We start from the raw sequence: 27739 nt of genomic DNA, 5'->3' as shown, positions 1-27739 counted from the left end.
TTAAGAAAACCTGAACAAAATACAATCTTTATTCATTATATACATTACATACAATGCAATTCTACAATAGGCTTTCTACACATTCACGTAAATCCAGAGTAGTGTTCACCAGCACAAGAGTATCCGCGTACTCCTGATTTTCAGCCAGGGGTAGAAGAGGAAGAGGGGGAGGGGGTGCATGAAGAACGGAGGAGGGAGATGAAAAAATATTACATATACACAATTTTGACTATTTACCCTGAAGAGAGAGCTACAGAAAATGTATTTGGCATTGTTTTACAAACAAGGTGATTTAATTTTGTTCTTTGTTTAAACACGTTTCTTAAATTTAATAAAACCCTGGCACAAATCAACCCTAGTACAACTATAATGGAAAAAAGCCCTGAATCCAGTCGAAAATCATGCATGAATAATTTCCTTGTGAAGTGATTACAGTTTATTGCCGTGGGTAGTATCGCTCCACTTTCAGTATATATATATATCATCTCTTTAAAAAGCTGTCTGTCTACCTCTATGACAGGAGCAGAAGTACGCAAAGACAGTGCAAAATGCACACAATGCAAAATGCATACTTCGAACATGTGCACACAAAATAGTTGGACTTATTAATTTCACTCAAGCCTATATAGGGAACTAATTCGGAGTATGGCAACAAGGGATTAAATTACGTCTTTACCAAATCTGACATTTGTTCAGACATCGCAGAGCAGGTTCTCCGTCGCTCTCTCTCCAAACATTTTTGATGACACGCTTTCACTTCAGATAAAGGTTAAAAGAGCCTGGGCACAAAATGTGTTTACATCACCTGTGAAGCCCTCTATCGCTATGCAAGATAATACAACAGACCGGCTCAGCAGTACACAGAGTAAAAAAAACACAAAAAAACACCAGCCGGTCTTTGGCAAAAATCCAACAACATGGAATATGAATGTAAACCTCAGGAAATGGAAGACACCTGAAGGGGTGAAAGTTTGGAACTCTGGCAACAACAGTAACAAGCTGTCTAATGTTGTCGATATGAACCTCCGATCTCTTTTTCTTACATTGTCTCTGTATCTCGCGCACATTGAACCTTAGAGACTACAAAATCCCGCGGCCGTACCCCAACCAAGGAACGGAAGCGATTAGGTCCTGAAAATAGACCAATCACACTGTCCTCCTACACAAAAACCTAGGGTATGACACCAAAGACCAGATGAACGCAAAAGTTGAAGCAGGCAGCTAAGCTATCCAACTCCATCGCTAGGACTTCACCCAAGAAACTTCTTCTGAGACGGAAACGTGGGTGTAAACACCTCTGCTGGAGGATCTACAAGGGGTCTGGACAGATGGCGTCTAGACGGGGGGAATATTTTGTCATTGCTGTTCTCATGATTGCGGCATGAATGTAAACTATGTAAATTGCCAATGCCACCCCTTGCCGTGTCTTGCTTTATTGCAGTGTATGTCTTTATTGAAGAGTAAAGTCACTCAGATCCTATGTGTGGGTGTTCATAAATGTGTGTACGTACACAAATGCCCCTTTATTACAGGACAACTATTAGTTTCCAATAATCCTACAGACATTTTGAAATTGGACCAAAACATTTCTAAAATTGGTAGTGTTTTCCCTATGCAGGTACTTTACACTCAAGGCATGATCACCGTCTATTTAAAAATCAATAATGCACCCCCCTCCCATCCCTCCAAACACATACATTTAAATTTAAACTGGATCATCGGGAATGACCAAGTTCAATTCAGGCGTAATTTAAAACAGTCATTCCTCTACTGTTTCTACAACATCATTTCAGAAAAATTAGCACGGCCATTATTACCATAAATCTGGGCATCAAATAGGTGAAGCAAGATAACAGTTTCTTGTCTGTATGTGTGTGAGATGTCAGCTGTATGCAACTAAAATTCAAGACTACATGAGAAAAGGAGGGGTAAAAACTGGTACCAATCAAGATACTCCCATGTCTAACAAACTGCTGATGAGAACTCAGAGTTCATGTAAACACAAAATCCAAAAAAAGAAAAATTAACACAAAAGCTATGTTTGGCAGAGATGAATTTACTATTTTTCTGAATTAATCCATTCCTCGACGCAGACGTAAGACTAGTCCGCAAGGAAAGGATACCGGGCCTAGAGGGACACACTACTTGGTTCTTTCATCCACACTGATGTTAGGTGTTGATGTTCAGTGTTCTACCCCCCCCCCCATCTCTTCAGTGAGTGAACATCAACCCTTTAGGTTCGGTTAGTACCGCTGATGAACAAACCATTGTTCAACAGAGAAAGAGGTGTGGTCACATCGAGCAAAGCCCGATGACCTCCACTGGGAGAGCTTGATGAAAATGTACGTATATAATTATTATTTTATTAATGATAATTACACATTTTGTATCTCTGCACCAACCAAAGTGAGAGTCACTTGTGGAGGTGGGGTGAGGACAGAGGGGGTTGGGGCTACAGGGTGATGAGGTCGACCAGGTTGCCCTTAGGAGGGGTCATGCTGTCTGGGAAGAAGTTGACGAGCGTGTCGAAGAGCTGGGTGCGCTGGGCATACGTCTGGTCAACGTCTGAGAAGCCTATTCACGGGGAGGGACAAGGGAGGAAGGAAGTGAGGGAGGGCAGGAGCGGAGGAGGAAGGAAAGGAGGGGGAAGTGAGGGAAGGAGGGGGGAGGTGAGGGGAGAGAGAGGGAGGGGGAGCAAGAGGGAAGGAGGGGGAGAGTGAGGGAAGGGGAGAGGAAGGAGTGGGCAGGCAGGAGGGGGAGAGGGGGCAAGATGGGGGAGTGAGGATAGAAGGGGGGAAGGGAGAGACGGAGGGGGGGAAGGAAGCATGGAGGAAAATAAGTTACTGAAAAACAATGACTATTTCTAGATGACTGCAGGAATCCTGTGCAGTGATGATGTAGTGGGACCACAAACACGACTGCTCAAATAAATACATCACATTACACACTTACCCAGCGGAATGAAGTCTGAGCTGGACTTGAACAGTGCAGAGGGCAAGAGCTGGAACTGAACGGTACAATAGGCCATATATAAGTCATGTTAGCGAAAACCAAACGTTTTGTAGACGACTCGTCACTCTCTCAATGTCTGTCCCACCTAGTTTGCTATGCCTCCTTTCCTCTCCCTAGATCACTTTCTCAAATCCCCCACACTTTCACTCAACATTCCTTTCCGTCATTCCCAACTGTCTCTCTCTCTGCTCCCATCCTAGCCAGGCGTACCTCTTTGGTCTCATCGGGGTCAGTGTGGTCCACGGTCAGAGAGAGGTCGTTCTGCAGGTACTTCAGAGCGTTCAAGGGCTCCGACTGGGCCTTCTCCTCGAACCTGACCACAGGAAACACATAAGGTGTCTTACACGAAAAGTCCAGCGCTTGCCAAAGCCCCAGCACATCAATACGAGCATGCACACACAGAACACTCCAAAACAAGAAGTAAGCCGATGGACAGAGAAGATATTGAAAATGGCATGATGCTACCACTAGAAGGTGTAAGAGTCAAAGCAAAAAAAAGTCTGACACGGCAAAAGCCTTGGACAGTCAACTATGGAAACTAGGGATGCACCGAAACTAGGATTTGGCCGAATATTGGGCTTTTTGCAGGGGTTCGTTTTTTTCCACCGAACCAAACCCTACACTTGCACTACGCACGCTACGCTGTTCGACGTAATGACGCCGCCGTTGATTATGGGAAGGTGTTTACGTAGGTGGACCATCCAATGCAGTAGGCTAAGAGAAAGTGAAAATGGAACTCGTGAGCAGAAAGTGTTGTTTGGCGGTACAAAAGAAGGCGATTCAAGTCGAGCTACATGTTCAATTTGCAATGCCGATTTGTCTCGTGGTTACAAGGACCCTAAACAATACACAACATCTCCGCTGTTAAAACATTTGCGTATGAAACATCCCCAAAAAATTCAAGAAATCTAAAAGGTTAATATTTTGGATATTGATTGGATCTTGAGATGGGGTTAACATAGGCATATGGTAATTGCCTATGTTAGTTTTTCCCACTCGTCTTCCTGGCATAATGTTGCCTATTCTTTTTTTTTTTTTTTTTTTTTACAGTTAAAATAAAATTAAATGAAAAAAACACTGCTGTGGACGTTGTTTAGTTCATTAATGTGTTTACTGTGTTAATGGACTGAGGATGGTAGTAGGATTCGGGTTTCGGATTCGGCAGAATCTTAACCAGTGGATTCGGTATTTGGCTGAGCCCCAAAAATCTGGAATCGGTGCATCCGTAATGGAAACGGCACATTGGGATTGAATTCGGTCTGATGAAATAATCCCTGGGGGAGTGAGGGGGGGGATCAGGACATAAATACATACAACAGACTATGATGTCGCAATGACTAGAAAGTTGTCAATGATCTGCCGAAGTCTTCAGTGTATGGTGTTACCTGTACTTCCTGATCAGGTATCGACAATGGCGGAGCAGATACTCCTTGGAAGGACGACACAGCTTGAGGGACCAGAAGTCGTCAAGGCGCATCTTAGGAGAGCAGGACTTGCCTGGGTTCCCACCAAACAGGTAGTGCACCTGGACAAAAGGGGGCACAATATTGGTTGGTGAGTATCTACATGTAATTCCTTGAATGTCTCTGTGGCTCGATTATCTCGTCAACCAGGCATTGTATGAAATGCGTCAGGTGCATGGCTCAGGCCTCAAGGACATGCAGTATCAACTTTGTGACAAATAAATATAAATATGTAAATAAGTATATAAATATATAAATGGGTTTGCCATCTACAGTTTGGCCCGTGGGCACTGCAACTAGCATTCGTTGAAAACAAGACTCAAAGTAGGTACTGCACACAACGGATTTCTCAGAAAACAAACTGATCCAGACTCCACTTTGTCAGTGAACATTTTATTTCTCACATTGCAATGGGTAGGGTTAATATCAGGTTTCCTGTAGTATGAGGAGGCCATTGAGAGGTAAAAGTGTGGATAATTTTTATATCCATCACCACATAGCGTTACCGTTTTGTGAACATGATACTCCTCTAGCGAGATTCATGACGGCCACTGCATCTATAATTCCAGGAATCTGTGTTTGTGTGTCAACGAATCAACATCTTAATCACCGGCTGCATATTCATGGCACGAGTATGACCGTGCGTAAAAGACAGGACAGCCCTTGTTGCCCTCGAACATCGGTGAACGCCCTGAAGCCGGTTTGTGGTCGCCTGTCCTCGGACCACTGTCGGCAGGTACTCCCAATTAGGGATTTTTTTTTGTTGTCGTCGTAGCTGCCATGGAGCCAGAGTTGACATATGTCCACCACAAGAGGGCACCACACCTGCTGAGTAGGAAACGTACACCCTGATATTGAACAGCTAAGGTGGGGTACTCATATATAGTAGTGTGTGTTTTGTGTGGATATTTAGGCATCTTAAGTGTGCATAGTGTAGGTATTTTTTTTGAGCGTTATGGTGTGTGTGTGTGTGCGCGCGCGGGCGTGTGGATATCTAGGCATTGTTCATGGTGTAGGTCTATTTTTAGAGCATTTTTGTTTGTGTGTGTGTATAACCTTGTGCATCTCATCGTAGACCAGCTGGTGTGCAAAGCGTGGACAAGGTTCCTCCTCCTGTAGGGCCTTGATGGGGTTCTCCTTCACAGCCTGGTCGTTCTTATACACACACGACCTGGAGAGGACACACACACACAACGTTACTAATAAGACCTAGTGGGTACATACTCACTAGGGGTCACAAACAAACACTGTGATTGTAGTCCTCTTCCCTAAGAATCAACACTGATGGAGAAACACATACTTGCATTCGAGCCAATTTACTCCACACATCCCTGAGGCATGAGATGACACACATACACACACTTCTCAAAGCATTCAATTGACTACCGTATTTTTAGGAAAATAAGCCGCATTTTCTATAAGCTGCACCCCACCAGAATGGGAACTTTGTGTTTGTAAATCTGAGTAGGCCTACAGGCCACACTTGATACGGGACAATAATACCAAGCAATGCACGAGTATAGGCAATCTTACAGCATGCCGGTGTGTAACACACTTCGGTTTTGGATAGTATGTCCAGAAATAGTGTTTTGTGTATTGTATAAATATTATAAACATTTCATTTATAGTTAATGTTTGTTAGCAATTACATCCAATGAATTTATTTTATCAACGTTCAATGACTAGCGAAAATGTGGTGACAATAAAATATTAAAAACACTTTTCTTTATTTCGGTAAGTAGGCTAAGTAAGTGCGTAATGTATGTTTTCTATTGCCCGGGAATTAACTAATATTTAAATAGCATTCACGAAAACAGTGTTTCTACTGTTCAAGGGCGAAATACCCAGCTAGCATGTGACCGACGGGCCACCAGTGGTTTTTGGGTGGCACGCCGTTAGTGGCTTGCAGCGGTTGGGCCTCCATTGGCGGACTATAGTCAATCACACATTGGGGGGACAGCTGTGGGACTGTGTTGGCGCATACACACTTTTTTTTTATCAAATAAAATAAAAGTCAGAGTCCGAATGTTTGCAATTGTATAACACAACAAGGCATTTTATTCCATCTGCTGTCAAACCAACGTATACTCACTAGGGTGGACAATAGAATGTGTCATTTTTGGCCAAGGCTAACCAACTGTCAAATAATTCTGGAACGCAGGTAGCAAACGAATTGGAATCGAATGTTCAGAAACTATAAGTTAGCCTGAATGTAGCTAAGAACGCCGCCTGAAAATATGGCACCGGAATTATCAGGTCCATGTCCTTTTCTTAGCTCAATAACTAGCGACTACTAGCAATAAATTAGAAAAGAAATTTGCCAGTTAGCATGTACACACTTACACCTTAATGCTATCAAATTTTGGTTGCAATTAACATTGAGAAAGTGAATGAAAATACTGTTTATAGTTTTTGTTGCTTTGGCTACCTTTCATAGAAGGTCGGCACAACCAGGAGACATATCTTAAACGAAAGTTTAGGTTGTTTTCTTCAAAATAAAGTATGTTTAGTCAATTTTAAAACATAAATTCTGAGAAAAATCAAGTTGAAGTCATGTTGATGAATATCCCATAGGAATGCATTGGAATCTGAACGTTCTATTGAGAAAACTCACTATGATTCTAGCATCGGCACAGACGACTAGCATGAATTGACTACAAAGCGGCCAGAGATCTCTCACTAGTGAGGTAACTTCAACCCAATTTTAGATATTTTTCTATAAACATATAGTGGCTATAAACTAGTGGTGGGCCGTTATCGGCGTTGAGACTCTTATCGGGCGATAAAAAAAAATATCGTCGTTAATCTATTCTCAAAGTTGGGTTGGGAGCTGGGTCTATACTACGCAAGCTATGAGGACTTTCACCTTGATATTTTAGCGCGGATGTATACCTAGCCGAATTGCACTGTAGAGAACGAGTCTTCGAACCTGTGTGTATGCCTTTTGTATGAAATTATCACATTAAACGTGACGTGCTAACATGGATGCAGCTATGAAGCCGTCTGGTTTGCTTCAGAGAAAATTTATTTTTAAGAAGCTTCCCAATGGAAACCTCGACAAGACTAAGGTTTTTTGCACCTTGTGCTATGCGGAATTAGTTTACTGTAGGAGTTCTTCCAGTCTCAAATACCACCTAAACGCAAAGCATCCCTTAGCTAATGCGGAACATGCCGGGCCAAGCACTGATGTAGCGCAGGGGAAGAGTCGTCGTCAAACTATGATGTTTGAGTGCAACCGAGGCAAGCCTGTCAGCACAGCTCTATCAGCCAAGCTAACTAATCTATTAAACAATTAATAAACACAAGTACATCTTAATCAACATAATTTGTTTTCATCACCAATTATCATAATAGAACAGCTTTCTCAAGCAGTTTGTGAAGCATTTTGGAAACAGGAGATGAGCTCCTGGTCTAATTCGCCACCTGGCTTGAGAAACCCGTTCTCAAAAGACTTACTTTTAGTCATTATTCGGGTAGCACACATATTCTGAATGCCTTCGGCGGAATTCAAATAAACCATTTTAATCTAGATTAATCTAGATTAACGCCAAGATTACAGTGAGATTAATCTAGATTAAAAAAATTAATCTATGCCCACCACTACTATAAACGCTAGCTGTCAAAGCTGGATTTGGTATGTTTGTCAAACCTGTCACTGACCGCTATCCCAGTTTGCTGTAAAGCCAGGCTACATGCTAGCCTGAATAGGTAGCTGTCGGCTAGCTTGTCAAAAGTCCCATTCATACAAGCTGTATACTATTGTTTTGTTATAAAAACGTGCTATAAGCCATATCGAAATATAAGCCGCACCACCACTAGAAAAATGTAAAATCGGGATATAAGCCGCGGCTTTATTTCAGGGTTTTTCCTGCATACAGAAAATGTTGGCGCGCGCCAAAGCCGTTTTCCCGAGTTGATAAGCGTGTCTTCTTGTCTGATCAATACGCAACTGTGAGGTGCGCGAATGGACAGAGCGGCCAGTAAACTGTAGTTCCGCTGCGAGGGCCAGTCCGACGTGCACGAATACACCTGTACAAATGCGAATTAAATTTCCACTCAAAATGCTGACAAAAGTTTGATTTACGATTTCCAACGCAGCCTCCATTGGTATTCTTAACCTGGAATGATAATATATAGTGCAGTGTTTCCTCTATGGCTACATTTCTGCCGCCACGGTATCAGAAATCAGGCTGTACAAATTGTCTGTTGATTCGATAGCGATTGCTGCCCTTGCTCAGGTTTGTATTTTAGGTGCATTATTATGCTGAAGTAGTTTTAATTAATAAAAAGTGGGTTTATTGTTATTATTTGCTACAGAATACTTAGCCTATCAAGATCAAATGAAGCAGGCAGTGTACATGCTTCAGAGTGGCCTACCTTAATTCATAGGCTAGGCTACTGACCATTTACAATAAGTTGTTACGTCAATTATTAATTGCCAGCATTTATGCCATTTAGAACATACTTCATGAGTGTAAGGTGTCTTTAAGAAGCCAAGCTTTATTGCTTCAGGGAAAATAGGACGAAAATATGTGCAATATTACATTAGACTATTACATTAACCTGTTCCGAAATACAGATTTAGTTTCCTGGTAGCCTGGTCCTAACCAGACTCTCGTACATTTCATTTGTACAGAGAGTCTGGCCTCGCTCCATTGACAAGCGTTGACTTCCTTGTAGGCAGGTACTCTGTTGAAGTTTAAAACTATTGGATCTGCCCAGAGCCACTCTGATCTGCCATAACCAATCGCTAGCGTTCGCCTTAGCCAATTCCTTCACCAATACTGTAACAGAGCTAGCTGCCGTAGCTGGAAAATCAAACTGTTCCCAAACCCCGTGGGGAGGAGGGCCACAACATCATGGCCACCAACAAAACTCAGCAAAACTTGTTCTTGCTCTGGCTTTAGCTTATGGATATTCGGCAGGGTTGCCACAACGGACCAAATGGCTTTGCTCGCATCTTTCTCCGCCGCCATTACGGAACTACAACACAAACTAGCGCACGACAGCCACTCCCTCTGTTCGCTGATTGGCCGGTAGAAAATTAACCGGAGACATCTGACTTACTTACGTCATGGCCAGACCTAGTACAGAAGCAAAATCAAAATTGAGCGGAAGTACGTAGGAGGGCAGAGCCAGGCTAGGGGGGGGGGAGATGCAAAACACCTGGGAATAAATACATTAATTAGAAAAAAGAAAGAAAAAAAACTATATATATACATACATGCATATATATATATATATATATATATGTTTTGGAGCACCGAAGACCCATTTTGACCCAGGAAAAACCCTGTATTTACGAAAAATACGGTAAATTCTTTGGACACTCAATAAAAGAACAACTACGGAAACCAGTGTCAAAGCCACTGACAGCCTTTGTCTTTGTACCGTACGGAATGCTTATATTAGCAGATGATACAACATGTTGGTGTGGAGCTTCAACACACACACTTATAGAGATAAGTTCTCTTTTGGAAGGACAGGTGAGAGATGAGCTCAGTTAGGAGGTCAGGTAAATCAGGTGAGTATATGAGCTTGTCTGTGTATCTGCTTGCCAGTGTTCTGTACCAGTTGTTGCGGGCGATGTCGTAGATCCAGAAGGAGTTCCGGACGTTCTCCTCTCGTTTGTCTTTGTCCTTGCTGAGGCCGGAGAGCACGTGGATCTCGTTCAGTTCCGGGTCGATGGTGGCCCGCTGGGTGAAGCCTGTCATCGGCACTGAGGGACAACCAGCATCAAGCACAGAGTGAGAGGAGACAAGGCCTGCATCTCAAATCCTGTATTATATCTAGTTACTTTTAGCATGTCCACAGCTGTCCTGGACAAACTACTGCGTCATAAAATACCGCCTTGAACTTGACACTCTTGCTCATAAATCCGTCACCGTTTGTAGCACAAATATTTGAATATTACTAGATTTAAATATTGTTGGTGATCCAAAAAATTACCTTGGAAAAAGGCATACTGTTAGCGAGCAACCAGGCCAGCTCTGCAGTTGTAACTTTATAACGTATGTAGTTCAACTGATGTGACGCACTGGATGTAGTGCAGAGGATTGTTGGTCAGAATTAGCACACTGGCTAGCATACTACAGAATGCTACAGTATATTGTATGGTAGGATGGGTATTGGGATGCAACGACAGTAAGAGCTAGACTGGCCTCCGTAAGAAGGGAGGGGCAGCACTGAAGCATTGAGCCCAGAGTTGACATGAGCATGAGGACATAGTGATCCAGAAACATGACTGTGGGCTGGGACCAGCCCCTCCCCCAAGAATGTCTAAAAAGGCCCAGAACATCAGTCAAGATGAAAAGCAGAGGCAGTAACTGTTATTAGCGATCAAAGGCTGTTGGCATAGAAGCCAGCAGCGACCATCTGGAGGCAAGCGGAACAGAATGCAAATCACAACAATTGGAATCTAGACCTCATGACAACAGTACTGTTTGTCTGCAGTAGGATTATCATGCAAATGTCAACATGTATATTTTTTTAAATAAATATGTTGTGTGTGCTCACAGTAAATAATGAATATGCAAACAACAGTAAACTCATCAATGTTACCTTCTAACTGAACCTAAAGCTTCACATTGGACAAAAGAATTACAGGCACTATGTTTTTGAATGTCACCCGTTTCAGGGGAATTTGGGGGGTGGGGTTCATATTTTGAAGGCCATGACAGCTACCACTAGACACAGACAGAGCTCATTAGAGCAGTGATGTGGACATGGAGATGAACCTGGGAGATCTGGGTTGCAGACAGCACAGTTAGTATGGGGGCCAGAGAGCAGTCGATAAACATTCGAGAGTGATTACGAGAGCACTGTGTGGGCCTTGCTGCTTCCTTCCTGCCAAAATACATTCTGTTCTCTCTTGTTTGGCTTGCATGTTCTGAAGCTCCCAGCTTTCCACCAGCCCCCTCCCTCACCCTCCTCTCCATATCTACACCCATCTACCCCCTTTGCATGCACAAATCAGTCGATGGGCTCTCTGAGGGGTAACATTATCACATCAACAGCCTAAATGACTGATAGCAAACCAATTTATGACCGCGAGTAGTCACTTAACACCAGGAAATGCATTTTTGGTGTTCTCTTTACTCAATTCTGCTCTCCTCCCCCACCATTTTTCTTTCTTTCAAAAACGTAATATTTTTTTTTCCTTTCTCCACCCAAGTGTTACAACGCAAACACATGCTAAAAGCCTGATGGTGTAAGAAAACTTCCATGGGTAAAACACAAAAAAAGTCACAGACGCTGACACGGCAATAAAGTATCCTTCTGTGCTTCAATGCAGTTCTATGTTACAGGTATGAATAGGTGTTCTCACCCATGCCCGAGTCCTTTTTGGTTCCATCCGAGATGATCTCCACATGGTCTCCATCCACGTCGTAGCTGAAGAAGTCGTTCAGGTACGTCTTAGACCTTTGACCCCCAAACACATACAGGCAACGGTTTCTCTGAGGAGAGAAGGGAAAAATGGAACATAACATTTTGACATAATTACATTTTGTTTGAATAGTTTACATGTTTTGAACTGATCCTTGGCACTGTCTGTTAATATTTTCCTTGGCTCTGTGCAAAGTTTGAGAATTGCTCACAGCATATTTACGCTGGCTTTCTCCGCCAGCACATAACAGCAGGAGATGAATGTCAGTGGGTTTCCATTTCCATGGGAACCAACTCCCATGTCAACTTTAAAGCGCAAAGTCATTAAATCAGCTAAATCAGCTGCAGGAATCAACCTGAGCAGTGATGAGCAGTGATGAGCAGTGATGTCAGGGTGTATGTCAGGGTGTACACCCTGATTCAATTGCTGGCCCCCCCACCTGAGTCACATATCGTCTGGAAATGCAGTTATTGGCTTTTGATTTTGGTGTACAGATTGTTGGTGGACTACTTTAAGATACTAATTCCATGTTTAACAAGTAGCAGTATCAGGATTCGATCATTTTAGAATTGTATTCTTTTGTAGCCTTTATAGTTGTTATGCCCTCAATAGAACTGTTGACTGTCGCTTTTGATTGCCTGAAACACCAATACCAATCTTATGAACGACCATAATCACTATGGTTCTGCTCCCAGGTTCTAACTAGTGTTGTTTTTGGCGGCCTGTTTTAATTTTAGTTTTAGTCTAGCCTTTGTGTCAAGCTGTCATTTTAGTTTTTATTCGTTTTAGTCACGTTCATACTCTTTTTAGTCTAGTCAAGTTTTAGTCGACTAAAAGCCTGAGCATTTTAGTATTATTTTAGTCAGACTTATCCATGACTATTTTCGTCTAGTTTTAGTCGACGAAAACTGATGAAACTGATGAAATTTTTGTCTAGTTTTAGTCTACGAAAACTTATGACATTTAGTCTAGTTTAAGTCAATGAAAATTGTATTTTAGTGTCTTTTTAATCAAAACATAAGTAGTCTAAGCAGTAGTCTCAGGAGGCATGTTAATGCCAAAACCATTTGTTTAATGTATTGGTCTAGATAGAATAAGGTATTCAAAGTCATGTTGTTGATGCCAAATTCAGTTCAGTGTGATTGCTATGTGAATGACAAAACTAGCTACAGTATTTGGCCAACAAGGGATGCTTAGTACACATGCAGTCAGTCAGGTAGGAACTAAGAACCCACTTTACACTGTCTCATACAAATACACACGCACTCACACTAGTCAGACATGGTAACCCACTTTACACTCTCTCACAAACAAACACACATACGCTAGTCACTCACGTTTGTCTCAGACTCTCAGTCGGTTTCAGCTCAGTAGCTAACGTCTAAAACGTCTAAAGCTAACGTTAAAATGAGACACATTAAGCACAGCCTCATGAGTTAGCTAATAATAAAAACGCGACTAAACGAGATGAAATAACATTATAACATTTAGTCTCGTTTTTATTTTGTAAACTACATTTAGTCTCGTTTTTATTCGTCAACGATATTGCATTATACATTTAATTATAGTCATCGTCACATGACCAGCATTTACATTGCGTCTCCGTCACTTGATTAAGGTTCGTTGACGGCGATATTTAGTCATAATTTTCGTTGACGAAAGCAACACTAGTTCTAACAAATGTTTTACGAATCAATTTAGCAAACTCTGAGGTCCACTTCATGAGCTAGCTATCTCCCCTAGTGGGACAAGGCTGACTCACGGTGTGGAAGAGCATGCAGTGGCCAATGCGGGACTGGACGTCTTCGGGGCCGGCGTTGCATGAGTCCTCCCTGAGCAGGCTCCAGGAGGCCACCTGGCAGTGGAAGGCGTACAGGCCGCTGAACTGGGGCTCCGACGTGCGGCTGTCCTCCACGCTGCCATTGCATGTCAGGATGCGCCCACCGAATGTGTAGATCATGTGCTTCTCCGAGTCCATGCACATCTGGGTGGGGGTGGGTGGAGGCCAGGTGAAAGGGAAGAAGGACAGTATGCAAACAGTATGAGGGAATCAGGAATGAGTTGGAAAAAATAGGAACCAAAAAAGGGGGAAATGAGAGAAGCATAATATTTAGTTTACGTGTCTGGATTTCAGTGTTGTGTCACAAGGCAGTGGAAAGTATGGCTAACAACAAATCATTGAAATTGGATTGTGAAAAACGCATTTTGATTCATTGTGTCTGTTGTTGCATTGCAGATACTGTAGTCCCCTCCAGGTTTGTAGGCATGTGAGCCTGTTTCTGCAAAATGATTAAACCATTGCAGCATCATAGTGGAATTTTTGGGTAGATATTTCAAGGAAGCTCCAGGGTTTATGTCAAATAACTGCACATTCCACTATGTTTTCTGTCAAACCTTATCTAACTATGCTAATGAAAACTCTGACATGAACTGACAAAGACTGCAGTTCTTTGCCTACATTTGTATATTAGAAAACGATTAGCTTTCAAATTAAGCCTGTTAAAGCAATTTAATATATTGCACAGCCTGCTAACAATCATTTGTGTTTGAAATGTTTTTTGTGCACTTAATAAAAAATGTAGCGAATATCATTTGTGTCATGTCATATATGACATAGCCCATGTAAAGGATAAATTTAAGTTATTTGTGTTAATATTGTCAATTTGGAATAATTGTATACATTTTGTAAAAATAAAAGGGGTAGTTGCAGCCCTAGTGGGAAGGGCCAGAACAAATATTTTCAATTGAACTTAAAAAGGTGGATCGCAGGAAGGTATGTAATGAACCCTCCATGTCTTCAAACAAGCACACTGACCTACCTGTGAGGCTACAGACAAGATCATGATCCAGATTATTCCTAGTATGTTTGGTGTATAAATGGTGTTCATGTGGGTGTGCCTGTGGGGAGGGCTTGTAGTTATAGGAAAGGTAGTGTGTGTGTATGTGTGTATGTGTGCGTGTGCAGGGCTCAAAATTGGTACCCGCCAAGCGCCAATGGCGTGTAGATTTTTGGGCTGGCGACTAAAAAAAATTGCGGAGTACAGCTCCCGACTACCGCGCCCGTCATGGTAAAAAAAAAGCTTGCAACGCCAACACGAACAGTTGTTCGCGCCTCTAGGTGGCAGAAAACCGGGAAGATAACCTTTATAAAATCTAGAGAATGACACGGATAATACAAATAGTTAGATTTAAAAAGACAAAAAAGGTCGAGGATGGTAGCATTTAAGAGAGAAAGCAATTCCCCATTGATCAGTCACATCAGAATTTTGATTTGGGTCACGAAAGTCTTGACATTTGAGTGAGTGCATCGCCAGATAGACCGCATAGTCTTACTAGGCAGCAGCCATGTCTCTTTCTTGGTCGAGTCATGTCACAAAGTTCATAATTTTACAGTTCGGTCAATTCTACTTCTACAATTCTAGTTTTACACCAAAAATGTCAAGCAGGGCATTTCAACAGATATGGGAATTATGCTTTTAGCCAGCTAGTCCGATGCGAAGAACAAACCTCATGGACAAGGACAACCCATCTCACATTGAGCAAGAGGAGTAGTAAGCCCCTGGAACCCCCTGAATTAATACATTATTTCAAAAAGTAAAATTGGTTGATTTTGTTTAATCCATTCTGAGAGTGATTTACAATGATATTAAAATCATAGGTAAAGGTTGTTTATGTCAAACAATTTCAGAGTACGTCTGAAATGCCAGGTTTAATTTTGGCCAGTAAAAAATATTATTATTATTCATCTACCAGCCATTTTGGCTGGTAAGCCAAAAAGTTAATTTCGAGCCCCGAGTGTGTGTGTGTGGGGGGGTTACCTGGTGGTCGAAAACAAGCTTGGGCCCTCCGTCGGCTGACGTGTCCTCGCTGAGGAGTGTCCAGGTGTTGGCGTCGATGTCGTAGCGGTAAAAGTCGCTCTTCAGGGACTTGCTGTTCCGCACGCTGGAGTCCAGGTAGCGGCCCAGCGTGTAGATCTGCCTGCGCTGGGAGTCGATGCACATCTTGTGGCAGGAGCGAGCGCTCGGGCCGCTCTAGGACCCAGACAAGAGGACGAGGCCAGCGGGTCATGAGCAAATTCAGACCAGCCGTGACTGAATTATCTGTCTCAACTATGCACTGGGAAAGTCAAAGTCTAAGGTTTTCAATCATTTGGTACCTCACCTCTTTCTCTGTGTCTCTGGAGATGCATGCCCACTGGTTCTCCTGGACGCTGTAGGCCCAGAAGTCAGCAAGGTCCTGTGTGCCATCCCAGCCCCCGAACAGGTACACCGTCTCTGCAGGGACAATGGGGGCAAACAACTGTGGTTCTTTTATTTGTTAAACCGGTTGACTCCGCAATGTTCTGATTCTATTCCCCATTCCTAGATGACTATGGTGCTCAGTAGGGCGGCGACCATGTAGAGACAGAAATGACATGCCATCATGTAAATAAGATAAATAAACATAAGGCCATTTAGTTTGTTTAATAAAAGAGCAAGCTGTAGACCTGTTTTATAGGAAAGGTAACCTTAAATTACTTATTTTGTGATCGGGCGCTATATTAAAAAATGTATAGTATATAGTATATATATTTTTTCAATTAATGCTTTGCAGTGGCCCAATCGGGACAGTGAGTTGCTAGTATAACTGTTCCGACGTTACTTTTTACTGGCCCCGGGCCATCGGGCCATCGTTATTGACCAGTTATTCAGAGTATCCACGGCTGCATGTAAACAGTAATATTAGTAGAATACTTATTTTCATTAGCCGGGTAAACAGATGAGTAGGAATAATGTCTCTTTCGGAATAAGGGAAATATCCGGAATATTCTGTGCACGTGAATGTAGTCATTCTGAAAGCCTCCTCACCTGTCTGAACATCGATGACCATCTGATGCCCCCCCCTCATCCCAGGCCTGTTATCATCCCCATCACCTAGACACAAGGACAGGAACACAATGGTAGGAGGGGAAAAAAGCGGTAGGATGTCGGGGGAATTTTTTTGTTTTTTGTTGAAGGAATAACACGGGGAGGACAGAAGGCAAAAACATCAACTTTCCTATCAAGTGGGGGCACAGGTGTACTGAAGAAAGCATCATTAAGAAAGAAAGGAGAATTCCTTGCATTGAAATAAATTTGTCTCACTGTTCATGTCGTCTTGGCTGGTTTCTTGGTTGGTGCTTATACCTTTGTTACATTTGGGGATGATCTGGCTCCACCTAGGCTTGTACTCCTGCTGGCTGATGTACTGGTTAAACAAACCGTCTACACAAGGACAGTAAAGGACATGGTCAAACACTCAAACACACACACTCACATTTAATCAAGTACTCCAATATCGAGGGCAACAAATCCCCTATTTTCAGGTATTTGGTGTTCTGAACGTCAGTTTATCCCTCACATGACCTAATTGGTTCAATATGCCTATGGTGTCAGCACTGAGCCTCCAGGGAATTGAGGTGTACACATCACCTCTGTTCAATAGCACTATCATTTACCAGGAATAGAACCTATAGAGTCAATCAGGACACATGAACAGTCTTAGCTCACAACAATGTAGCTGCTCTGTTAACTTTGTTGGGTACTGTATTTATTGGGTGTGCTCTCGCCTTCGGCGAGCACAACCATTGTTCTCTCACATACATATTATTGGTAGCCAAGCAGCGAAGCTGCAGAGCCACTGAAGTGTTTCTACCTTTTCTTATTGGGTGTGCTCACGCCTTTGGCGAGCACAACCATTGTTCTCTCACATATATCTTCTTATTTATTTTCCCACCCCTAAGGATCCCATAATATTTGGACTACAAACAACGTCGGTGTCGAAAGGTTCGTCTTGTTAGCGATTGCGTTGCTTGTATTTATATTTATGTTCCGTTGCACGGTTTAGGAGGTTACGTTTTTGTGGCAAAAAGTGCTTTATGTGCACAAAGGGAACTCAATGCTAGCTTACGTCACAACTTCAGCACACATTAGCAATGACGCATAGATACGACGTTCATAGATGTGCTAGTAAGACTGTTGCACAGTAGTGATGGGAAGTTTGGATCATTTTACTGATTCGGTTCTTTGAATCTCGTTCAGTAAAATGAACAAATCTTTTTTCGAGTCATTCGGGGGGGGGGGGGGGCTATCCGTCCACTGAAAACACGTATCATATTCTCATGTAGGTTAGTGCATGACATGTGCACCAGCAGATACTATTTTAAAATTAATTCCTGCTTTACAATAATGTATCATGACCGTTTGTATGATTTGGTCATTTATTATCACACTAGCGTTTAATTATCACGGCAAACAAATTACACTGCACTAAACTGTAAGTGTAAATGTAAAGTGAAAATAACAAAACCAGTCAGTATGATGACTTGAGCGAATATCATTCACGTCTTACTAAAACAGCGGCCACGCGAAAGGGAATGAGGAAACTGTTTCCTCTACTAAAAAATACAATGCGGGTCACGTGAAAAAATTAGCCAAAGACTCATAGAAAGACCGAGTCGGGAAAAGAACGAATGGTTCGTTTCCTCTAGCTACCAGTACAGAGCCTATGCAGGTCACGTGAAAAATTATCCAAAGACTCGTAGAAAGACCGAGTCGGGAAATGAACGAATCGTTCCCTCTAGCGTTTCCTCTAGCTACCACTACAAAGCCTATGCAGGTCACGTGAAAAATGATCCAAAGACTCGTAGAAAGACCGAGTCGGGAAATGAGCGAATCGTTCCCTCTAGCATTTCCTCTAGCTACCACTACAAAGGCTATGCAGGTCACGTGAAAAATGATCCAAAGACTCGTACCCGAAGACAGAGTCGGGAAATGAACGAATCATTTCTGTTTACTTGGACGAGCCTATGCAACAGTCCCGATGCGCGGCCACGAGAAAATGAAAGAATCACTCTTTAAGAGGACTCGTTACTCCCGAGTCCTTGTAAGGATTCGTTCAAAATGAACGAATCGTTCACGAACGACACATCACTATTGCACAGCAAGTATCGTATCTGCCGTGGTGTACTAGCAGCATCATACATTTGAAGATCCTGTAAAGTGGAATTAAAAACGAGTTTCAAGTTCACCACACCACAGAATAATGTGTTATTAACTACCCATCCAAATTCGAATGAAAAAAAAACACTGACAAGTATGTTAAATTAGGCTTTGAAATCGTAAGAAAATCAGCAGTCTTCTCTGTTCGAGACTGGGGGGGTGTGTCGCCTGACAAGCACACAGAACTGAGTGATGAACTGCTGGCGGCGGTGGATGGTCCAGGCTGTCTCTGGTCCATGTTAAAACTTTCCGCCGTGAAATGGTCAGTGCAGAGGCGGCTGTTGGAGTTTATCCGAAGCTTTCCATGAGCGTGGCTCTTCACAAAATCTATCCACCTATTTTTCCTTTCATTATCAATAGGGAACTTAAATGGCGTTGCAGCGCAGCTGGAGTTCTTGCATCCAGGGAAGATGCAGTTGCGGGTGGTGGGAGACATCCTGAAGCTAGCTAGCTAGCTGATGTAGGCTACAATAACAGTACAGCAGGAGGAGCCATTCAGTGATCTGACGTAGATAGGGCGAAATGACGTAGATAGGGCATTTTTGGGCTCCGCCCATTAAAACCTGATCTGAAAACGGAAGAGAAACTGTTCTTAGGTTTAACTCCACATTTCAGTGTGACAAAGTTTTAACGCTTTGCACATGCTTTCAGGAACTAATTTCACACGTATATAATGTACTTAGAAGCGCATTCAAACAATCCCCAGTAAAGTTTGGATAGCAACAGCAGCTAGCTTGCTCGTAGTACAATTTACCGGGGTCAGCTTTTCCACACAGGGCTCTCGACTGAGGCAAAATGGTCGCATTTGGCATTGTTACTGACAATGATCGCTTCCAGCAAAGTTCTTTTGAATTAACCATTTCCCCCTAAATAAATGTCAAGCTTATTTAAGGGGAATATTTTCAGTTAGCAGATGGTACTGTTTGACTCGCGATTCCATCTGAAATACTGCCGGTGAAAAAGTTGTTACAATAGCTTGTTTCAAAGGGGGTTCTTAATGAATTAATGCAATATGAGTTGGCTAAATGCTTGAAAATATCACTAGAAGGGAAAAACTATGGTAAAAAGTTGTGAAATTTGGCCCACTCATTAAGGACAGGCCCCTCTTTATTTATTTACAACAAGTTTCCCATTAGAGCACTCTAGCACCACCAACAGGTCAAAGTTGGACTCTAGCACCACCAACAGGTCAAAGTTGGACTTCAACACACATCCACCTCCAGTTATATAGATTTCCCGCCATTTTGAATTTTAAGAAAACACGTTTTTTTGCTTCTCCTCCTACAATTTTTGTCCATTGTGCCAATTCTTCCCCAGAATTGGCACAGATCATCATCAGAGCAACACTCACTTAGCTATTATAAGGATTTTTGAGTTTCAAAACCGTTTGTCTGGTACAGCCAATCAAAATCGGCAGCAAAGACACCAAAAAGGAAGTTGGGTCATATCTCAGCAAATCTTTGAGAAAACAACACCAAACTTGGTACGTTGACTCGGAACCCTCGTATGAGTATGTCCAATTAATTTGGTGTCATGTGATCACTGGGCGTGGCCGCAGGAAGCAAACATGTGTTTTGGCCAATAACTATTGATTTGTTTGCTTTTATTAAGTGATTCCTTTGTCTCATAATATGGTGGAACATCCCGTGTGTGATACATGATAACTTGTGATAATAGCCGAATTGATGCGGCCGCCATTTTGAATTCATTGAAAAACGTTTTTTCTTTACTCCTCCTACACATGTTGTCCAATCTTCACCAAATTTGGCAGAGAGTATCTTTAGACCAAGCCTCAAGAAGGCCTTCACACGATTTTTAGATTTTCAGAACCGTTTGCCCGGTACAGGCAATCAAAATGTGCCGTTAAGCCAGCAAACAGGAAGTTGGGTCGTATCTCAGCAAATCTTTGATGGATTCGCACCAAACTTGCTGCGTGTACTCGTTACCCTCTTCTGAGGATGTCTAAAATGTTTTATGGGTCATTTGACTGCTTGGCCACCTGATTGCTGCTTGCAGCTATATTTATTATTATTTTTCTTCTCCTTGCGCCCCAATATCTCAAAAAGTCCCTCATCATAAATTTTCTAATTTGGCATATTGATACTACATCCAAGTGGGTACCTCCACACCAAATATGGGCCACATCGGACCATAGGGGGCGCCACAGGCCACGCCCAAAAGTCCGATTTTCAAAGTGATGGCATTTCCACCCCATTGCTCCAATTCTTCTGAAACTTGGTGTGCATGCCTCATTTTCCATGAGGAACAAAAAAGCCTCAAGGACCCATAAGGTCCGCCATGATGGATTTTCCTGTACTGTGATAATTTGGGAAAACCTTCAAAATTCCTCTTCTCTTGAACCAAAGGTGAAATTGACTTGAAATTTTGTACAGATATGTATCATTGACATATTTAAAAACGATACTTAAGACAATTGAATCAAATACAAAATGGCTGAAAGGGGTGTATTTATGTAAATGTCCACATTGCCTCAATATGTCTGTGTCACTAAATCAAATGTCATTTTGAATGATGGTTTTTCAAACCTAATATGCTTTAAGGTGACACCCCCCTGAAGTACCCTGCAAAGTTTCACCTTGATATGTGAAAATATGACAAATTTGTTTGAGCTTGGACCAAATCTGACAATGCTTGTCATTGGAGAAACGTCTTATTTTATTATCCAGTTACTGAACATGGCAATTTCCAGATCTGGGAATGGCTGAATTGGATGAGATGTTGTTTATTTTTTTTACAGAATGGTTTCTAGTCTTCCGGTCAATCCTCCGGTTGTAAAACATAGCAGTGAGTATTTATTTGAGCCCATTACAACACTCTGATCATCTGTTTAGCGAGACTGTGTAAACCACTGCAAAACAAGCCAGGTTCACCACAGTAGCTAGCTACTTGTAGGCTATGCATGGTAGTGTCAGATTCACAACCAAGTTAGCTTTAATGAAGTATATTGATTGTTCAGGTGGATCCCTTGCCTGTTGCACAAATTCATTTCAGTTACCTAAGCCAGGACACATCGCCACTGATGCTAGGCATGATTTGAAATTCCCTTCCATGACAAGTTATGGCTTGTCATGGACTCAGAACCCTCTTCTCAAGTCAATTTTATTGATCCCACTAGGGGAAATTTGTTTGTAGACAGGTACAAAAACACATTCAATCCATCATAAAATACTACATAAACAGCATACCTGACACCACACAAAGACAACACACAATACAGTACAACTAGAGAGGGTACAATTTCTGGGGAAATTGTAGGGTGTGCTTGCTTGCGTCGGTTGCAGGTGGGTCCGTCCTGTAAGCTTTTCCCTTCTAGTGATATTTTCAAGCATTTAGCCTACTCATATTGCATATTTCATTAAGAACACCCTTTGAAACAGCTGCGAACCCCCTTTGAAACAAGCTACTGTAACAACGTTGTCACTGGCAGTGTGGAATCGCGATTCAAACAGTACCGTCTGCTAACTGAAAATATGCCCCCCAAAACGTAAATAAGTTTGACATTAATGTAGGGGGAAATGGCTAATTCAAAATAAGTTTGCTAGACTCAAGCTAGCTGCTGTTGCTCCACATTTCACTGATTGTTTGAAAGCACCGGAAATGAGAATGTTTCTTTTGACAAAGTTTAGCTGTGGCTTTGAAGACAGTACGACACACTGCCAGTGGGCGAGCCGAGTCTGACTGAGGCTAATGTCAAAACAAGCCGCGGTGTCACTCAAATTCCAAGTTTTACACAAATCACAAAAATATGCTGACCCGCTGGCTATCTTCGCAATCGCCATATCTTTAAAACACTGCCCTCCTTCTGATTTTTGATGTAGAATTGACCCTGGTACGAAATTAAGAAAATACTCATCAGAGATCGACAACAGCTGACGCAATCGTCAACGGAGGCTGACGGGGCTCTCACGTAGCAAACCAAAGTTTTTACAGCAACCTACATTAAAATCTCACCACCTGACTGTCTTCACAATAGTCATATCGTCATAACATTGCCCTCCTTCTGTTTTTTGGTGTAGAATTGACCGAACTATAAAATTACGAAAATACTAAACTACTATGACGCTTGCATGGCTGCCGCCTAGGCAGTCTCACGGGCGACGCGCACTCGCTCAAATTACAAAGACTTTCACGACCTAAATAAAAAAATCTGAGATGGCAGTTCCACTCGAAATTGCTTTCTCAACAAAACCCAATGGTTGGTAATTTTGGTGGTTGGCATTTTTCACTCATAATCCAAGCTCCAATTTGCGCGCTAGAACGTCTCTATCACGTTGTATCCATGCGTCGTTGCTAACGTGTGCTGACGTAGTGACGTAGGCTAGCACTGGTACCATTCGTTGACAGAAGACACTTTGCCACAAAAACGTTGTAACCTCCTAAACTGTGCAACGGAGTGTAAATAAAAATACAAGCAACTCAATCGCTACCAAGCCGAAACTTTTGACACCTAGGTTGTCTATGTAGTCCAAATATTGACTGAGGCTTAGGGGGGCAAAAATAAATAACTAGAGAGGGTACAATTTCTGGGGAAATTGTAGGGTGTGCTTGCTTGCGTCGGTTGCACAGGGGTCAGTTTTTGAATGACATTTTTACAACTGATATTTCTGTATATTTTATATAAAAATGCATAGGGCCTACTTATTATTTATAGAGATTACATAGATTTTGCTGCTCAGTTACAACTCAAAACACGAGTAAAGTGTAGAATGAAATATGTCTTGTCATTTCCCCTGCAAGAGGCAGCCTCATAGCTGAATCAAAACGAATAAATTTGGCAGACCGGTCTAAAAATTGACCTAATCTCTATGACTTAAAACGTCCTTTTAAGTTTTCCCTTCTCGTGATATTTTCAGGCATTTAGCCTACCGCATTCATTCATAATAAAGAACCCCCTTTGAAGATTATTCTACGACGTTACCGGCAGTAGAAGATGGAATCGCGATTCAAACAGTACCATCTTCTAACTGAAAATATGCCCCCAAAAACGTAAATAAGCTTGACATTTATTTAGTGGAAAATCGCTCATTCATAAAAAGCTCACTGGTAGCGATCATTGTCAGTAACAACGCAAAATGCGATATAGCCCTGTGTGGAGAAGCTGCCCCGGTAAATTGTACTACTACGGTACAGTACTAGACTACTGCTGTGTTCGTCTCGGTAGCGATTGCGTTGGTTGAATTGGATTTAACGTTCCGTTGTACGGTTTAGGCTGAAATTAATTATTTTCATGAACAGATTGACAAAGTTTAGGCTGTGGCAATGAAGTTCAGGTTAGTAGTCAGATAGTTTCACCTATTGAAAGACTTTTGATTTAAGTAAGGGGAGTGCCGAACATGTTCTGTCGCCGTTTGACTTCCTAAACAGCTGTGTACTGTAGATGTTTTTGTAGTGTCTTGCGTAAGCTACAGCGTTGCAGTGAGCAACACTGGTTTGAAACCACAGGTAATGATAATTTCACCAACAAATCGTTTACTTGTAATGTAATGTCATAATAAATACTACAACGAAAATGTATTTGTGAGGAATGTTTATTTTAACTATTGAAAACAGATGCATCATAGACCACTGTAGTATGTGTTGCCCGGGCAACAGAGGCTAATGTCATGCTAATGCTTCAGTGAAATAGTAGACTACCGTTTCCGAAAGTAGATGTGGGCCTACTTCCTTAATAATATCAGCTAATATTGTACATTACATTTCATAATTGTGTTTCACATCACAAAGTAAAATGAGTAAATAGTTATCACCCTGGCCTCTTTGCTTGTGGCGTTTCTGCAGCTGCCTTGCAGTAAAGCTATAGTTAGCCTAGCTATCCCCCAAGTTAACAGATGCGAAACGAATGTTCTGCTACAGGTAGTCACGCGTGTTTTCGTGACGTAGTGAGGTTAGTAACGTCAGTGACTGTGGTTGGCAAATTAGCCACCGTTAGCTTCACTTTTCGCCACAAAAACTTAACTTAAGCCCAAACCATGCAACGGAACGTAAATTCCAATACAAGCAACTCAATCGCTACCAAGACGAAACTTTTGACACCTAGGTTGTCTATGTAGGCCAAATATTGACAAAGATTTAGGGGGGCAAAAATAAATAATAAATATATATGTGAGAGAACAAAGGTTGTGCTCTCGCCGAAGGCTTGAGCACACCCAACTAGAAAAGGCTATTCCTGCAAAACAGCAGTGAGAATGCTGAAAACCTGAATGGGGATAGCTAACCATGCTAAAAAAGCTGAAAATAGTGAAAATTTAGTAGAAAGTTATAAGCTGAAGCTTCAAAGCAACCAAAAGGTATTTTTGAAAAGGTTGATTTGATCCTTTCAAACAATGATTTGAAAGGATTTACCATTACTTTTAAAGGGAGAATAACTTGCACAAAAACCTTAATGTCTTAAAAAGTATAAAAGTGAGAAAATACCCGCAAGCTTAAAGCTGAAATGAATTTCAAAAATGTGTGAGTCACACAAAAGAGGCAGTGTGGAAGCTGAACTGCATCATCTAACCAAGCTAAGAGCTAAAATAGCCTACAATGCGGGAGAAGCTGAAAGCTGAACTGTTAAACATAAGAAGTAAGCTAGCTAGTCGTAACAAGAATATTATCGTTTTAACAGCTGAAATTATAGTTGGGATAGTAATAGCAGTAGCAGATGTAGCCTACCATTGAGTGTGTTTACTCGGCTTTCTTAGTAGGATTCAATGTGTTGATGGAATGAAACATACAGCAGTAGGGCCGATACAGGAAGACACGGCGACACTTTGTTGCAGAAGGATGATGGTGCAAGTTTTGTCCGTGGAGCATACAACAATTAATGAAAAGAATCATGTAGACGCGCTTATTGAGTAATCGCATAACTAATTACACATGTAAACGGAGTAATCGTATGGCATAAACCGACAATTGCTAGTAATCGGGTTTTTCATGGTCAAGTAAACGCACCAATCACCTGTGTGAGAGACTGAGTGGTGCGTGTCTGTCGTTGCCACGGTGATGGTGCAGCTATGATTGCTAACGCGCTGAGGGCAGAGAATAACAGAAATGTAGCTAGAATCCACACCTCAAACAAGTTAACCTAGACGCAAAACTGTACGTCCAATCCAAAAAATAAGGATATGAAAGGATATAACTATATAAAAGTTAGAGGATTTTTTTTGACAATTTTGTTGAATATAAGAAAAAGAGCAGGCAGCAGTGTGCCACTCTGCTTGCTGCTCATTCATAAAAATCAAGAAGGAGCAAACATTTTCATGTATTTCAAACTGTCATAATTCAAAATTGGATGAATATTTGAAAAGGCCGAATCACTTGGGAATAGCTGAACATCTTGTGAACATTTTAAAGGTTGAATGGTGTCTCTAGCTGAAAGTATGCTGAAGTAGTTAAGTTTGAAAGAGGAGGAAGCTTTTTAATGATTTGAAAGGATTTACCATTACTTTTAATGTGAGAATAATTTGCACAAAAACCTTAATGTCTTAAAAAGTATAAAAGTGAGAAATACCAAAAGTCATAGCCAACATCTCCTGAAGGAGCTGAACGTTTTGATACAAAAATTGTAGGAATCGGTGAAAGTATGCAGGACTAGTTAAAGGCCAAAAAACCTACGGAAGAACTAAGAAGTTGGAACTAGAAACGGCTGTTCCTGCGAAACAGCAGTGAGAATGCTTAAAACCTGAATGGGGATAGCTGACCATGCTAAAAAAGCGGAAAATTTTGAACATTTAGTAGAAAGTTATAAGCTGAAGCACCTGAAAAGTACTTTTGAAAGGGGCTGGAGCTGGACGAAGGTATAAAACTACAGAAAAGAGAAGAACAATTAAAAAAGAGAAATCATTCTGAAGATTTTGAAAATGTAGCAGAAAATTATTTGCTGGAGTTTCAAAAGGCCTGAAATGTATGTTAGAAAGGACCTGCAGCAAGATGAAGGCAGAAAAGTACAGAAAAGAGAAGAAAATGCAAAAGTATGGCAGTTGGAAGGTACTGCTGTGAAAGGTATTTTTGAAAGGACCTGGAGCAAGATGAAGGCAGAACACAGAAGAAAAGAGAAGAAAAGAAAAGAAGAAGAAAAATGCAAAACAATAAGGGCAAAAATTCAGAAAGATGAGCTGCAGGAAAATGTGAAAATTTAGCAGAAAACCAGTTGCTGAAGTCTGGGTTGAACGAATTTGAAGGTAAAAGGACACTGGAATGACTTGAACTTGCTGGAAAAACGTAGCAACCGTTGGTAATTGGCAACAGACTGGCAACATTTCTAACCTAGAATCTAGGTTTCAGGTTCAAGGTGGAGGAGAAACTAATCATGTGTGCCTGCACACCCAGCCCTGTTCAGACACTTAATTTAAGATGACATAAAAATAAAAACTTTTAAATTCAATCACGTCACATTACGTGACTTTGTTGGTTGTGCAACTGCAAAAGCTACTTGAACTCAGATTAAAATGCTGCTGCAAAAAAAGCTGAACTATAGTATTGTGGGTATTAAATAAGATCATGCTACATCTAACCAGTGGATCATTTCTTGCAAGTGTGTCAAAGTGGTATTTGTACAGACTGTATTAACACCATAGGCGTGAACAATGCATGCATCGTCATCGTCTCCATCTGACTTTAGCCGAAGCGAAGCTAGAGAGAGGATGCATTGGGAGATTTCCTATAGTAAGCTAGATACTGCTTCAAATTGAAAACGGAGAATATATTTGAGTAAAGACAAGTTACTTAACATCTGTGTTCAATATCGTCAATTAAAAGTAAAAACTTTCCAGTTACGAAGCGTTTGTTCGTAGGATTAACGCCAGCTGCAGCAAACACTTACCCCAGCCCCGGGTTGGCTGTTCGTGACGGTCAGC

At 41.7% G+C, this 27739-nt stretch overlaps 1 protein-coding gene across 3 annotated transcripts in view; it reads right to left on the bottom strand.

The window, feature by feature from the left end:
* mkln1 (muskelin 1, intracellular mediator containing kelch motifs) overlaps positions 1-27739 on the bottom strand; it is a 44114-nt gene continuing 16375 nt past the window's right edge. For 2 of the 3 annotated variants that reach the window (XM_062482857.1, XM_062482855.1), the window contains exons 7-18: positions 16986-17105; positions 16710-16775; positions 16024-16136; positions 15681-15893; positions 13625-13846; positions 11803-11932; positions 10047-10194; positions 5532-5646; positions 4398-4537; positions 3223-3325; positions 2953-3007; positions 1-2574 (exon numbers count right to left, since the gene is read on the bottom strand). In XM_062482857.1, coding sequence (XP_062338841.1) covers positions 2453-2574; positions 2953-3007; positions 3223-3325; positions 4398-4537; positions 5532-5646; positions 10047-10194; positions 11803-11932; positions 13625-13846; positions 15681-15893; positions 16024-16136; positions 16710-16775; positions 16986-17105 — 1547 coding nt within the window. In that variant the 3' untranslated portion in view covers positions 1-2452. Of the gene's footprint in view, positions 2575-2952; positions 3008-3222; positions 3326-4397; positions 4538-4581; positions 5301-5531; positions 5647-10046; positions 10195-11802; positions 11933-13624; positions 13847-15680; positions 15894-16023; positions 16137-16709; positions 16776-16985; positions 17106-27739 lie in introns of those variants that run through there. The other variant, XM_062482858.1, reaches the window with a different exon arrangement.

The sequence above is a fragment of the Osmerus eperlanus genome, chromosome 17 (assembly GCF_963692335.1).
Source record: "Osmerus eperlanus chromosome 17, fOsmEpe2.1, whole genome shotgun sequence".
Classification (NCBI taxonomy): domain Eukaryota; kingdom Metazoa; phylum Chordata; class Actinopteri; order Osmeriformes; family Osmeridae; genus Osmerus; species Osmerus eperlanus.
Note: the sequence above shows the minus strand (reverse complement) of the source record. Positions and strands in the feature narration are given on the sequence as shown.